Source organism: Gambusia affinis, linkage group LG10 (genome assembly GCF_019740435.1).
Source record: "Gambusia affinis linkage group LG10, SWU_Gaff_1.0, whole genome shotgun sequence".
NCBI classification, from domain to species: domain Eukaryota; kingdom Metazoa; phylum Chordata; class Actinopteri; order Cyprinodontiformes; family Poeciliidae; genus Gambusia; species Gambusia affinis.
This window is the reverse complement of record NC_057877.1, coordinates 2940981-2957573: the sequence shown is the minus strand read 5'-3', so window position 1 is coordinate 2957573 and position 16593 is coordinate 2940981. Positions and strand designations below refer to the sequence as shown.

General features: G+C 39.4%; 1 protein-coding gene across 2 annotated transcripts in view; it reads right to left on the bottom strand.

Moving 5' to 3' along the window:
* tgfbr3 (transforming growth factor, beta receptor III) overlaps positions 1-16593 on the bottom strand; it is a 79364-nt gene that overhangs the window by 41701 nt on the left and 21070 nt on the right. For both annotated transcript variants that reach the window (XM_044128583.1, XM_044128584.1), the window contains exon 3: positions 12114-12301. In XM_044128583.1, coding sequence (XP_043984518.1) covers positions 12114-12301 — 188 coding nt within the window. The remainder of the gene's footprint in view (positions 1-12113; positions 12302-16593) is intronic.

Here is a 16593-nt window from a genome sequence, read left to right as displayed (position 1 = left end):
GGCTGTTTCATACGAAACGGTTCAGAATCTTAGAGCCATTTGTCAGTTTTCAATTTTTCAGTTAGCATAATCACATTAATGAGGAAAATGGAGAATTTCATATTTTCTTGTAATCACTCAAGATTCTGACTGAAAATTAGGATCAGATGTTTTCTACTTAAGAACGTCAGTGTTTTTTTCTTTTTTCATTATGAATAAAACCACTGCTGCATTTACAAAATCTGTCCCTGATAAAGTAATTTAGAAGGAGAGAGCAGCACTGCGAAGAGAGAAAACAGAAGCATCAAAGCCCAAATATTTTACCCCAGGAGGAGAGGAACACAAAGCAGAACGCTTAAAAACGGCGATGCTGCAAGAATCATTGAGATGTTCCTTTGAGACAGGAAAATGGAAGAAATTACCGAACACTTATCTATGAGGCAATCTGGATGAGGATCTAAATAAACAGATCACAGACTCGCTGTCTTTCCTCCAGATTCCCCCGCCCCCTCACCTCCTCTTCTTCACGCCGTCTTTACTCCAGACATTGGGAAAAGTGTTGTTCCTCTGAGAATAACAACAACTGAGATATAATCATACCTGGCTTGGCTTTGAGGTCCTGGCTTTGAGAGATGGAACAGGGGGTAAAAGAAGAATGAGAGCGAGGGGGAGACTTGTTGAAAAAAAAGGAGGAATTTTAAAGCCAGACAGAAACATATCCAGAAGACGTGAGTCACCTGAACACACACGCATAAACAGAGTGCTGAGAAGGGGACCTGCCAGGAAGCAATGAGGGTCAAAAAGGGTGAAAATTGTGTTAATTCTGGACAATTTCTTTTTGAGAGATTAAGCAGTTAGCAGCATTGGGCTTGACTTGATGTTGTCAATTAGTATCTAATTGCACTGAAGTGGCAAATAGAAAGACTTGGCCTGGACTCGTATTGGGAACTGAGTCTTATGAGTAATCATTTTTTAATTTAAAGTGATAAAAGTCTAATCAGAGGTGAAAGTAATCCATTATTTGATTAATGTTACCCCCTCTGAGTTACAGCAATGTATTCTAATAAAAAATGCCTGTAAAAGGAGTTCTCAGCAGCTTCCAAGTTTCTGTTTTTATTTAACGGAGCCATTAAGCAAGGATTTACAGAATGAAAGCCACAGGCCGATACTCTGACAGCAGATTCTCCAGTTAAAGGTGCGTTGTATTTATTAACCTGAGACATTCAAAGACCTCCAGCTACTAAGCGTTCATAACAACTTGCTTACAGTTGTAGTTTTAGAATAATGAGCACACAGACATTTCTGACCAAAACAATCTTACCAAAGTCTCAACAAATAAATCTCTTGCTGTTAAACTATCGTCATAAATCAGGTCACTTCTGGTTCTTCATATTAAATGGTATTTCCTGTTCGACTCATTAAGAAGAACATATTTGACCAAGATTCCTTTGAACACAAATGCATATTTCTATCTTTGTTAGTGTACATAAATATTTTTTTAAGTAATTATCAAATTTTCCAAACTAAAAGTTGCAATTTTTTTCATACTTTGGCTGGTTTTGCACTTAAATATATATTTCTTTTACTCTTCATGGATAATTTTTTTTAACTGATGCGATAAATGTTCATTCATAATGACAGACAAGAACCAAGGATTAAATATTACCTTCTGTAGCTGATAGGAAACCTAATCGCTGGCGTAAAGCTAGCTGGCCCGAACTGGAAGAATGACTCCACAGTTGGGTGCTTGAATAATGTTCTGTGAGACTTGTGAGACAGTTACATCTCCACACCCTGGTGGTTGCTAAGGAGATGAACCTATGACTCTGCAGACGAACCTTCTTCGTGCCCTGGATTTACTGTAGGCGTCTCCGCTACAAAGTCATTCCTGACCACCCTGACTAAGGGAATGGACATCAGTGCATCAGAAACTGACAGCAGACTTCCAAGCCAAGGTTGACTATTTCTGTAAGTTTGTTAAAAAGCAAATAAACACAAAGTGTCACCGGAACCTTTCATCAATCGTCAAATGTGAGAGAGACCTCACACATTTGACAATTTCTAAATAAATGCGACTTACTAGTCTGAAAAAATACGGTAAGCACAATTCAAGGCCATTTTTGGCCAGTTCAGTTCCATGTTCAGAAAACTGTGAAAGTGTTAAATGTCTATGTTTTCAATCAGGTCTAGGAATAACTAATAAATGAGCAAGTAATTCACAGCAAGTATGTGTTCTAGGCAGAGAGCAGGTAATTTCAATCACTTGAGACTTGAGATTTGATCTGCCCTTGGAAAAACTGACTTGTAAACATCAATGGCAGACAGAGGATGAGTCCAACAGCCCACGGCATCACTGGTTTGCAAGTGATTGTTGAGGACTCAGGAGCAGAAGCAGCTGTTGTTAACATCTCTCCCCATAGATCTGCCATCATGAGGCTCTGGCATAGCTCGTGTGTTTGGCAGGAAACCTCTTCGTAGCAAGATGGGCCTGGGAAGAAGTGCAGAAAACATGGGAGTACCTCTTGTGATTTCTGTCAGGATCAGCCATGTTTGTTTGAAGACAGGATGCTGGGGCTTATGGATTATTAGGAGGCTGGGGCTGGGATTGAGAGGGTCTAAGGGTGTGTCTGCCAGCAGCCACGGAGGTAGGTTTGTCTAGGCATATCGTATTACTGAAATTAGACTTTACACGGGGGACGACAGCTGGAGCTGTGCAGGCATGGCAGATCAAGAAGGTAGCATGTAAACAATGGAGAAACAAAAACCAAACCAGAGAACGGTGATTCCAAACAACAACTGAAATACCAAAAAATACATTAAAGATTTGTTGCAACAACCTTCCAGACCACTCAGGTCATCTGGTTCTGGTTTTGCTCTGCATCCTCAGAAACAGAACCAAATATGGAGAAGCAACATTCAGCTTCTATGCACCATGAATCTGGAACAAACTCTCAAAAAACTGTAAAGATCCTGAAGGCTAAAACCCCACCAGCTTAGAGATGCCTTTGATTAGTAGTAAGTGGAACATTTATCAACATATTTGACGCATATTTGCTTGATAATGGCATTTGACAAAACATACTGTTTATTGCTGGTTTCATAATTGTTAACTCTGTAATGTTTTTATGGTGTAAAGCACTTTGAACTGAATTGTTGCTGAAATATGCTATACAAATAAATTTGACTTAAAGACACTGAAAAAGATTTCTCCTAGATGTCTCTTTGTTGTAAAACAAGCCCACGTGGGGGCTTTTAAATCCCTCTGGTGATAGTGTGCTGTAACTGTTGTGGGTGATTTGCTTCCCCTGTCCTGAGCATGTGGTTCTAATTTTATGATCTTCTGAGGCGAGTAAATTACATTACCTTTCAAGAGTGTTTTACAAAGAGCGTGCATCAACACGGTCATGTGATACCCTTTTAAGTCGATCACTGTGCCCAGTGGCGTACGCGGCAGTCAACCCTGCAGGATGAGCTCCACGTCAGAGTGGCGTTGCAGGAAAAGGGAGTTTCCTTTATTGACAGAGGTAATTAAGTGCCTGATGAGCCTCAGCAATTCAGAAGAAAACCCCAAACATCCTATAATTAGGCAAAAAAGTAAGACTAATCTGGCCAAACACTCTCCCTCCCAGGAAACAATTATCAGCTCAAGAAAGAATGAAAGCACAAGGCGTCCCAAAACATGAACATCAGGAGCTCACTTTAAGGAATCGGTAAACACACAGACAACTGAAATTACAACAAAAACCTTTTAGAAGGATATCACAAAGGAGCACTGCTAAGGTTAGCTTAAAATCATGCAGCTTCGACCTGCCAAGGACCAATCTGTTCAGTTATCTGATGTGTGTTTGTATATGAGGGTGTATCTTGTCTGTCTACATCTTGGTTCTTTCTGGATCACTGCAGTTCCACAAAGGGAGGAAGGAGAAAAATGAACCTGTAGCCAAGGAGCTCAGTGATGGAAGCAAGGCAAACCAATGGCTCTTATCAGTCTGATCCACATTTTCCAGTGTGATAGGGACTCTACCTGGAGCCTTTCCCCATGAACTGTGATGCTTATCAGTCTGCACTCTGCTCAATGTCAGACACCAGAGAAAACCAAAGGAGAAGAAAAAGCCCAAAAGACGTCAAAGTCAGATGGGGCGTTTCGATAAAACCCTTTAAAAAGACTGGAACAGATCTACAGATTCTTGCAAAAATATTCAAATCCCTTAAAATTGTACCATTTGACATTTGGAAAATAAATTTGCTTAATGGAAACAAGCAACTTTTGAAAAAACTCAGATTTTTCAATCTGAAGTTTTGGTCTTTTGAGGAGGTGGTTTCCTGGCCATATCAAAATGAGTGCATTTTTCAAAACTGCGAGTGAAACACTTGTTTTGCATCACACTAATCACATCATTAGCAACGAGATGTTAATACTGGCAGAAAAGACAAAGAAGATGACAGGAAATGGCACAAGATGATGGCGAGGAATGTTTTTGAATGAGTTATCGCATGAACAAGCTTATTCACAGGTGGCCTTAATTGCATTTTTCTGCTTAATGCAAATACACAATTACGAAATTGTGTTTTTTCAACATTAGCGGAATATCAAAGTTTCGCCCACATTTGTAGTAGGAACACAACTATTTTCTTCCTAGAAGGAGAACAGGTTTTCTTTCAGGTTTGACCTGCATTTAACTCCACCCATCTTCTCATCAACTCTGACCAACTTCCTTGAAGGTTTTGGTGAGTTTGCAGCTATGACATGCTCTTTCTATTTTCTGCTGATGTACCTAATTGTACTTCCTAATCAACCTTTTCCCTAACCTATGTCACTTTCTCTTTATGATGCTTTTGGTTCACTAATGTTCCCCATCAAACCTCCCCTGTAAGAGTCAACAGTATGATGACACTTATCAGGGGTCTTGTAAGGGTAACGGGTTGCGATGAGTCCACTGAAACACTTTTCAGTTTTCTGTTTGTTTAAAATGTTGAAAAGTAGATATATTTTACCTCCACAAGGTGGCACTACTTTGTGCTAATTTATCACATAATAAATCAGATTAAATACAAAAAAGTAGACTTTAAAACTAATATTAAAGCCAGTACATTTATTTGTTAAGGGGATTCAAAGAGTCATTGATTCTTATATTAACCAAGCAAATTCAGAGCAGAAGATGCGAGAGCCAAATCTTGGATTCCATGTATGCATGAGTGAATTGACTGAGCCTCTGCTGATGTGCATGTGGTTCTACTGCTTAAGCTCCCCATAAATGGACATATAATGAGACCACAATCCTGGTATCTAATGGGGCATTGTGAAGGGGTGGATAACAGTGTGCTTTTCTGCTGTACTTTCATTTTAATGTGCTTTTTTAAAGAAAATAAAATGCATTTCTTCAGATGCATAGGGAGTGTGTGCATTGTTGCCAAACTGTTATAATGTCTGTAGACCCACACAGATGGCTGCACCAGCTGTGTGGACCCACTGATTACATTTGCATCAGACGAAGCTGAAACTACACAAGTTTCAACCAAAGTGACAAATTTGCTGGTTTGTGCTACCAACATAATCTAGTTTACGTTTTTATCGCCACAAAAACCTAAAAGGCTTAAACAAAATCTGGCAAAAGCACAGTCGCCTAAAGGGAACACGATGTGGCAAAATCCTGGCTTCAGTGGTAACAAACCACTGAGAGCAGGTCTGAGAGCAAACTTTGACAGCTCCCAATGTGTGTGTTTTGTTTAGTGTGTGAGCTCAGCTTAGATCTGTTCTCACCGCTTGTTTGTGCCTGGAGAGCTCCTCCAGCCAGTCACTTACACAGTCTATGATATCTGTGAATTCCAGCTGATAAAGCAATCATTTGCTCTGCCTCACCCTGATCAGGGTCTGCGGCCGCATTTGATGTCTGTTGTACTGATTAGAGAAGGAGGAACGATTTGAGATATCACTGGCCCGTTTGTTTATGCTCCCCCCCTCGGGACTCTGTTTTGAAATGCTGTAATTTGTGCCAAGCTAATACACGTTTCCAGCTCGTCGCCATGGCGCAATACACTGCTCGGAAGCAAATGCATGTGGAAAAATGCTAAAAACTCGATACCTGGATCTTGAATCCAGAGCAGAGGAGTCAGAATGAGGCAAATGTTCTTTCTTTGGGTCAACCTGTAAAAATATGACTACAACATCCCTAAAGGATTAAAGCTAAAGTGAAATATGAGCAGGCCACTCTGCCTGAATCTCATTTTCTGTAAAGTAAAAGTCACTGTCATTCCCTGAAACTGTGAAAGCGTTTCATACTTCTTTTTAGGAAACCACAGTGTAGTGAAGCCTTGTGTTTCATCCAAGCGCTACAGCTTTCACGCTAACTCTTACTTGGCCTATTTATAGGTAATGCTTTCGAATCTAGTCCGTCCCCGCTCTCTTCGGGGGCCTGCATGCATAAAAGAGAGGAGAGGGGTATCTGTTACTCTGGTCAGGGCCACTGAAGCTGAAGAAAACATCATGTCTTATTGCAGACAAATGCTAATAACACAAGGGAAAGACTTAAAAAAAAATTGTCTAGACATGCTTATGTCAGAGCTCAGAACTTTATGAAAACAGAGACTTAAGAGAGTATCACACAAGAAGTCTCATATTTAGAGGACGTAGATATTCAAAATCAAGAGTTTAAGGGAGGAAGAGAACAAATAAAAAGGTTAAATCTACATGTTTCTATCTAGCAGAATCAATTTCAGATGGTCTGGTGCAACCATCAACACGACTCATAGCTCCTTAAGAGACCTTAACAAAATATTAGTTACATGCCACTACTCTTTAGCTTTAACATAATCACTTAGAGAAATGACATTTCAGTGTGAAAGAAACACACTGACAAGGACCAACATTAGTAATAAATAACAGGGACACCTGATAAATTGGGTGCCATCAGTTAAACCATCTAGTAGGCCGATCACCGTAGCAAATTTTGTTGGATGATAAATTATCTCAGAAGTTATTACATTAAGTGAGAATGTTGTGGTTTTGAGACCATTTCTATAATATCACTGAAAGGCTTATGAATGTGAGCTTATCCCAGACCATGATGTATGCAGAGTGACTACTGAGTTACTGTGTTGCACCTACTGATAGAGTATTGGTGTAAAAAAGACTGGCCTGGAGCCAGAATGCTGACTCTGAGTCATGTTCACCTGTGGCTAACAGTTCAGTCTCTGCAGAGCACCTTCACTGGCACACACAGGAAATCCTTCACTGCGTTAGAGAAGGCGGAGACGAACCACGACTTTCACACGAAGCAGGCTTCACGCACTGCACCAGCAGGGTGTGTGTCTGAAATTCTCCTTTGTCCTTATTAGCCCATGTAAAAGCTGATTTCGAGACTCGGCTGTGCAGTTGCTCGCTGTGACTCAGAGGGTCAGTTTGTGTTTTCATGCTGCAGACGGCCGACGCTCAGCCACAGGTGTTCCCCGTGCTGCAAGGCCGTCGCTCAAAACACACCGGCACAGCCTGCTCCTCAGCCAACATGCTACTTCCTCTCTCAGAGGTGAAGAGGAGAGACTTCTTCAACTGCACACTGACCAAGTTGGAAAAAAAGCAAAGTGATGCTAAAGGAGGAAACTGATTTATCACACTTCAGGGTTACATGAAATCTGTTCAAAGTAAAAAAGAAAAACATCCGCTGTATTTCTGCAACAAGTGAAACTTTGAGAAACACCAAAACAACTACAGAATATGAGCAGAAACAGAAACTGTCTGATCACTAAACAAGAGCATAACTCTCTTTTATGATGACACCTTTCATACAGATGTGCAAACATTGAATGAATAGTTTTGCAAACTAACAAATAGCAGCCAATCTGAGCCCAGTTTCTCTTCAATAAAGTTAAACAGCCATTATTTGGTTTCTTGTGATATGGTTAAATTTTTTAGTAGAAGTTCCAAAAACCAAAGAAAAATGTCTCATTAGGTTGTGTTGTGATTCTTTCTGTGTGTCTTTTATTTCTCTGAGTATTTTTTAAATACTACTGAGGAAGTTCAATTTTCAATGTATCTGCATAGCAAAACAAACAAACAAACAAAAAAAAACTGATTTAGTAATTATTTTCCCATCAGTGTTTGGAAATCAGCAGCCAAATCTCTGATTGATGCACCGTCGCTCAGGGCCAACGCTTCATAGGCTTGTTAAAGCCTATATACTTCAACAGTAGATAGGCTGGATTGTGTGACAAACTGGGTCAACCTGGAATGGACTGCAGCACAACCATTAATTATATAAGAATTTGAGATACACCACTAAACCCAACATATTTTCTAAATCAGCTATTTGCAATCCAAAAAGTAATTTTTCCCCTCAGTCCAGCAAAACAGAGCCACAAATGTTACATGAACTGTTCTGTTTCTATTTTTAGGTTTAAAATAAAGAAAAACATAAGATTTGGTAAAATGAAACAAATGGAATGGATAAACTCTTTTCTGTGGGATGCTGAAATAATGTAAAAAAAAGTTTCAAAGCTAAAGACAAAAAAATGTATCCAAGAAAAGTCTTAGGAGCCACGGTAGAAGGTTCAAAAGCCACTTGTGGCTCTGGAGCCTCATGTTACAGATCCTAAAGGCTCCTGTGTGGGACAGAAAGTTTGTGCTTGACTAACTTAATGACAGTTAATAAGGTTTTTATTTGGAACCCTGGTGATCTAAAAACATTATCAGCTTTAAGGTTTGGGAGAAACTCTTTCACAAGGCAATCTCTTGATCGCAGGACAAACTGTTTACTTGGAGCCGTCAAGGATAAATAATTGAGAACAAAGTGGCTGTTTAGCTCTGCTCTTTCAAGTGAATGTGGCCAAGGAGATTTGAGATCTTTTTATCTCTCTTTATTTACCCATAATTCCTTTAATCTACCAGACAACCTCTTCTTCCTGTCATGAAAGATCAGGGGCAGATTAAGCTGGTGACGGTGTATCTCTACCACACTCCCACTGAAAGCTGGAGGAGGAGAAATTTGAGTCCAAACAGGGCACTGTGCTCCACAGCTCAGGTGGATCAGAGTGGGTAGAGGCAATGGTCCTTCAGAGGCCTTTATCAGCTGGTGCCAAAGTGACTTTCTGTAGCCAAGAATGGACTATAGGGTGAGCTGAACCTACAGATATGAGAAGATGACTTGACTCCAAAGCAACATACCGAGCTCAATGATGAAAGCAAACATTCTGTACATCTCTGAAAAGAAAATATGAGACTCCCTGGAACAAAATTTATAAACTTTAACTCTGACACTTGTAGAGTTTTGAGGGTTTATTTAAAAAAAAACGAAGAGCAACCAAAAGCTAAGTCGGGTTAGAGGCAAGGGCCTTGTGTGAAATAAAAACAGCATTATTTAAGAGGCAAAAACTAAGTGTAAAATAAAGTGATTAAAGAAATAGATATATTTATGGCCTTTTTTCACCCTCATCTTCTCAAGTCTTTATGAAGCACACAGATGGGATTATCTCATCAGAATGTATTTCTGGTGGTATTTCATCAATATTACAGCACACATGATTAAACCTGAGTAAAGCCAACACATTTTGAAGCTGTTAGCTGACAATGAACCAAGGTGAAGTGCTGTCTGTAATGTGCTGTCTGTAACGTGCTGTCTGTAACGGAAAAACTAAGTTTAGCATGGTGATCAGTAGCTCCATTTGAAAAGTGGGAAGTAAATGTAAATGGTGTCACAAAGGAAGAAGGCTTTATCTTTGTGTGGTTTGTGTGGTTCTATGTTAATAATAGGCGATGTGCACAAAAAACTGAACACTGGAAGACAAGGCAAATAATATTGATCTGATAAATTATTAGCTTAAGGAAGCTCCATGCATATTGCACCTGTGACAGAGTTTGAAAAGATTCACTCAAACTCCTGAGCAGACAGATTTGTAGTAGGGCTAAAACTTTGATACCTTAATTTAGATTAACTAATTTTAAAGCATTAAACAAATTGAATGCAATTAGTCGCTTTTTTGATTGTTTGTTTGATTTTACATACCAAATTTCTGGCTGGAACCCTTCTATATGTGCATTTCTGGTACAACCGTAAGTCTGACGCACAAGCAACATCCACAAACAACAACCATTTTAAGTTTTGCTTCATAAAACAATCTGATCAAATGCTGGAAAAGACTATTGCTGTTTTCAAGCTGTCCTAAAAGGAGTTAGCCTATCGGTGAAGCTATTCAAGTTTGAAATAGCGTCTCGATACTAAACATGTAGCAGATCACAGTCCACAATTCTAAAGAGGTTTTTAAAAACAGGTGTTAAATAAATGATCAGGGATTTGCACCAATTTGATAGACAAATAACCTAAATAACAGATGCAGAACAATAGATGTCTTTGTTGTTGAGCCCATTTGTCAATTTATTCAATAATTTACTAAAAGAAGTTGCTTTAAATTGAAAATGCAGCTTTTTTTACATTGCTTCTTATTAAAATATAATTAATTGCAATTATTTAGGTGATTAGAGACCCTGAAATTAACTCCACTAGAAATTTTTTGAGTCCAAGCATTAATTTGTAGATATGATAGATGTGCTTCAAACCATTGCCTTCTAATGTTATCAATGGCTACATCCAAAGAATACAAGAGACTCACTTTGCATAAAAATTTCCTCACATGCAGGGAAACTGCTGCAAAAACAGTTTTCTGGATCACCGTGAACTTTAGTGTGACCAGGCCAGCTCCAGAACCGTCTCCTCCTGAGGAATGTCTTGTAGAATTATGGATGACAGGGCTGGATGTACATCTGCACATAAACTGAGGCCTTTACTTTTCACAATAAAGTGTCCTCATGTGGTGGCGTTGGGGATAGTGCAAGACCTGTAGTGCAAGACCTGTAGTCCTCGACGCGGCCGTCGCGGGTTTGATTCCCAGACCTGTTGACATTCACCGCTTGTCTTCCCCCTTTCCTGTCAGCCCACTTTCAAATAAGACACTAGAGCCCACAAAAGATCCCCTGGAGGGGAGAAAAAAAAAGTGTCCTCATACAGTTCATGTGTTTGGAGTGGGCTTCTTTACATTTCTATCCTAAAACACCACCATGTGCAGAGTATGATCAAAATACGAAATGGACATAATACAAGCCAACATGATGAAGTACCATGTCACAAGCCAAAAGACATGAAGTGGATCTAAGATCAGAACGTTTATATTTTGGATGCAAATCCAAAAACTCTCTGGATCTGTCGAGCCTTCACATAGAAACTAAAATCAAGTAGGTCAGCGTTAGCAGACATTATGAGGAAGGGAAAATTGTACGTCTCATAAATTTGGTGAATTTGCTGAGACTAGCTTTTGGAAAATTTAAAGTGACTTTTAGTATTCTGCCTAGAAAAAAAAAATAATTAAAAAGCTACTCACTGTTATCGACTATAAAGGAACATTAACAGTTTAAATATGTGATATCTAAGTTTAAGATACATGCAACAAAAGCAAAACGTCTATCTCTCAATTAAAATAATAGAGTTATTATTTGTAATTATCATCTGTATGAGAGAGCAATTATCAAATGGGTGTTATTATTATTACGTTGTAAAATGCCTCAGGAGTACAGGAACAGTTCTTCTGCTGCAAGTACCTCAAAGCCGCTTTCTGGATTCCACTCAGCAGCTCCAAGCTGCAAGCCTGCACATGCTACTCTACACACTGGTGACAGTTAAAAATCCAGACGCGAGACTTCTTCACACATGATTCACGTTCAAGGTATGGCTGACAAGCTGCAGTCCAGCCACAGGATCATAAACCCTGAAGATGGGGAGGGGTTTCACTATCAGGAGATATGAAGAGGACCAACAAAGTACTTGATCCTTTTCTCATTCTTTGAAAAAACTTTTACGTTCAAGTAGAGAAAGCTAATGTGATCAGGTTCAGATAACAGTCGCTTTACTTGGTGAATCTGTGTGAATTCATCGCATACTGCTGTGTGTTAAAAGGTCACACCGGTATATCAAAATGCACAGTGTGTGGATTTTCTCACAAGCTGGACATGAGAGGATGGCCTTTTGCAGGCGCTACATAGATGAGGAGGCGGAGCTAATTCAGATCAAGTGTGACAGAGTTGAACTTTAGTCTTTAGAAAAAGATATCCTCAGACTTTCCTTGGCTTTGTTTTTCAAATGTGAATGACTCACTCTTGCAGGAGTGCTGTCTGGGCCCTCTGCAGCATGTCCTCTCAGGTTAATGACGTGGACCTCCTGAGACAGGCTCATGGTGCCTTTGCTTGCACAGCCTGACATGGCGGTGAAGCTCTTCAGGATGGCCTGCACAGGGTGTCCGGTCCCGACCGGCAGCAGCTCACACGGACTGCGAAGTAATGGCCCTTCAATGCAAAAAAAATCACAAAGAACACATACATCACATATATATTAATATATACTTGTAATTTTTAATCCTAACCCTAAGCACATGTTGAATAGTATGAAGCTAAGCAATAAATAACAGCTTTATATAATAATTTGTTCACCTTAAATTTTTTTCCACTCTGGCAGATTACAGGAAACTGACATTGCTCATCACCATGAACATATCATGCCTACAGTGAGACTTGGTGGTCCGATTGATTCAAATCCCAATGAAATACTGAGAAGTTTGTAGTGGCTTTGGTCGAAGACAGCAAGGCACCTTACTAAGAGTACCTGCAGGCCTCAGCAAGTCAAATTTAAGACTGTTTAATGCCACTTTGAATAAAATGTATAACAACAATACAATAAATGTAGAGGATGAAGAGGAGATTCTACTCAACTACAATCAAGTATGGCAAAAACTAACATTTTGGAGGCTGTTTGCGGATATCGGCAGAATCTGTGTGCTTCTCGCACTGCATATGGCTCTCTACTGTCTTAACATCCATAGCACCAAGCTTAAAAGGTTTTTATGTTTGTTTTGTTTTTTACAGCCTTGTGTTGGTTGGCAACAGAAGTGAGCCAGAAGCAAAAATGAACATCGTCCAGGCAACTAGGCAAAAGAGTTGAAGTTGTGATTGAGTCGTGTATACAGAGGGGATCAACCTAAATAAGGACAGGATTATGTTTTAATTATGGTCACTGTCAGTGCTTACTAATATGAAACTACATTTAAGCAACAAGATTTATGGGTTGTTTACAGGCTGCACTGAAGAATGAGGGCATGCCACACTGTACACTTCCGTTCTGCTTCCCATCTGTACGACCCACTTACTCAGAGCCAGGGTCTTTACTTTGTCACCCAAAGGCAGCGAGGTACATAACAACATTCAGTCGTTGAAGCAAAGCAGCACACCGCCCAGTAAAATGTGGCTATAACAAGGTCAGGTTTTCACCTCTCAGTATATCCAACAGCCTTGTACCAGTCAGGGCCCGCAAACATTTCAAATGCACGGCATGAAACCCGCAAAGCTTGCCAACAGCAATCTGATGGAACATGTGGAAACAATTAAAGTTCGAGCGCAAGACAGTTCGATGGCAATTGTAAATTTTCCCCCGACTGAAAACATAGTGCCTCAGCAGAGGGATAAACCGCTGGGGAAAAGTCGGCTTCTTTTTCAACCTCGAACACACAGCCATTGTTTTTTCTTTCTGTGCTCTCCAATAACTCTACGTTAGATCAGCATAATGCTGCACATCACACATGGCACAGCTCCCCTGCGTTTGTTGTGAGAAAATCGGGCACGTTTTATTGTTCCCATACTTGTCTGACAAGGGGAAAAGCTATCTCGAGCTGAATTTTGTGCCGCCTCACCATTTATCCAAACACAGGGAAACAGAAGCTTATTAGGAGCTTAAAGATCATGTTTAAACTGATTAAGACAAAGTAAGATCCTGCAAAGCGATAAAAACAGAAGGCCTAATGGCAAAAACCTGTGTTGGATCAGTATTTCCACCCTCTGCCTTTGACCCCTATACCCGTTTCCTCCCAAAGGAGCGCAGGCAATTCCCTCCCTGAACATGTCATCACATCTCACTCCCACAAACACATCCGAGGGCACTCCGACTCACTTTTTCCCCCCTACTCACATGGAGAATAACAAACAACCGCCAGACAAACAAAGAAAAACACAGCTCAGTGTCAGAGACTTCCAATAGATTATAGCACCAGTTGGAGAATGATCGGATTTTCTAATTGTTTGGGAGCACAACAAAACAAAAGTTATAAAGAAAGGAAAAAAAGTAAAGAGACTACACTTTTTTTGCCAGTACACATTTAGATAAATAAAGGGATAGTTTAGAAGCTTTAAGGAAAGGTACTGTTAAAATGTTGAAAATAGTGGATAACTTTATTTTCTTGGTTCCTGATATTTGGGCTAGTCTTAGAAGAACCCAAATTAGAGCGAATTATTTATATTTTTTAAACTTCCAATCTGAAAATGTCTCAGGAACTTAATATAATGCTATTTTGTGGATTTTTATAAGTCACTGCTTCTATTTCCAGATAGTTACTTAGGGCAGAAACAACCTACGTGTTTTGTACCCAGTAGGTGTTTCACACAGGAAGATAATTGGTGGCCCACCACCTCCAGCCCCCATTTCCTGTGTACATTACCATTGGACTATGTTCATAACCATTCAAAATAACTCTGACAACAACTAAGCTTCATGAAGTACTGCTCACATAAGTCAACAGAATATCTTTGAGCTTTTATTTTGGTGCAGCCTCATTTTAATGTTAAATGTAGACACATTTTGTAAAAATGTGGCAGTTTCAAGAGTTTCAATAAAAATGTGGAAACAAAAGCAAAACGGTTATTCCTAATGTGGCTATACTAATTAGAGGTGCAACAATACATCAGCCCTGATTTCTTTCATTTTCGGAGATCTGCAATCAGCTAATACATGTAAAGTCGATCTTTTACAATGATTCTTATCATTTGCCTTGAGAGAGGGTTGACTGACAGAACTGCCACCAGATCAGATCTGCATATGCACAGTAAACAATAGTCATCCCACTTTTCTTACTTTAGCCACTTTATTACAATATTTAGTCACTATTCCAACAAAAAAGAAATGATATTAGTCGAAATCAGAATCAGTAAATCAGTCTTTTTGAAGGCTGTGATAGCTAGAAAACTGCAATCGGTGCATTTATACTCGGATTATTGTGGTTGGAATATAATCTTTATTATTTATTTATAGTTGTTTTTTTTTATTTTGATGCAAAAAACCTTTAAGTAAAATCCTGATAAATCTAGCAGTAGTAGTTTACAAGTGCAGAATTCCACACCTTTTTGCCTTTCTGTTCTTCATATACTAAAACTGATATTAGCTGTTCGATTAGTTACGCTTTTCATAGTTCATAGTTTTCCACTCGTAGTTCCAACGTATGCATAACAGCATATGACGGCAGTCCTTAGGTTTTCACACTATGATTGAGCATCTTCTTCACAAGCAGACATATTTGTCACAGCCAAACTTTTCTTTCTTATAAGCAAAGCATACATGTCAGTTCTCTTTCAGCCAGTGTTCAGTAGCAGGTGGAGAAAGGGAAATGCTTCACTATTGCATGCTTCATATATAACAAAACCTAATTCTGCCCCCTCTTGTTCCAGGGACCAACTAATCTGATTTATACTCAAAGAATCTGCTATGAGAGTTATCTACAGGAGGTATGGTCTGAGCTGCCTTAGCCCCAACAGAAGCCCTGAACTGTCCCTTTAGTTAAAGTCCTTGGTTCTGTTTCCAGTGCATATGTCATTTCTATTAGACTAAAACCAGAAGACACAGGAAATAAAGTTAGCATCTGTTGGTTCCACCACATAATCTGTCTGCCTCTCTCCCCCGCTTCTGTCCTCATTTTCAGTTATTCTTCTTTATCTTTCATCACCGGTTGTGTTCTATCCAGGTCAGGCCTTTTACGCCAACCGCAATAAGTCATAGAGGACACACAGGCTTTTAAATTTGGATATTGTATTTAATAGATACTATTTTATTTATGCAACAGTTTTAAGTCTGAAAGTAGGTCATTTATATAATTAAGAGATTTTAATAAGTTGATATATGTTTCTTATTTGTACCAAATGAAACTCTGCACGTTTAAAATCGTGTCAAGGAAAAAGCCCTTGGATACCATTTAAAAACGGCTGCTTAAGCTTTAAACGCTGATGCTGACTGAATAATTATCAAGAGAAAGATCTGAAACTGTTCAGGTTTTGATTCTTGACAGCCACTGTAAAATGGAACAAACAAACAAAGGCTCAGAAATAGATTAGTTTGTTTAGATTATGGAATCCAGAAAAAACATGGCTGCTGTCCAGACTGCTGTAGTTCACTGGAGCCACAATGGCCTTAAAAAGCCTAAGGGAAGCTTGTTTTGAACGTTAAAATAAGCTACATAATAGCTTAAAAGTGACACGCTTCATTTCAGACAGGCATCAGGAAAGGCGACTTTCAGTGACAGTCGCTGGTGTAAAAACCACGTGTAATAGTGAAACAAGACTTTGTGGTTTTAGCTCTGAGGCTGAGAAGTTAAAAGCACTTAGAAACTTTCACCGCCTCGCTTATTCTCTCTGGTAGTCGGTGGCTTCAGAAATGAAGCTACTGGGACTTGAGCTGAGTCTCAAACTGAATTAATATGCAAGAAAACCATGCAAGGTTTAAAAATCAATCACCTTAAAACTCATGGCAACAGAGAATGTGCACC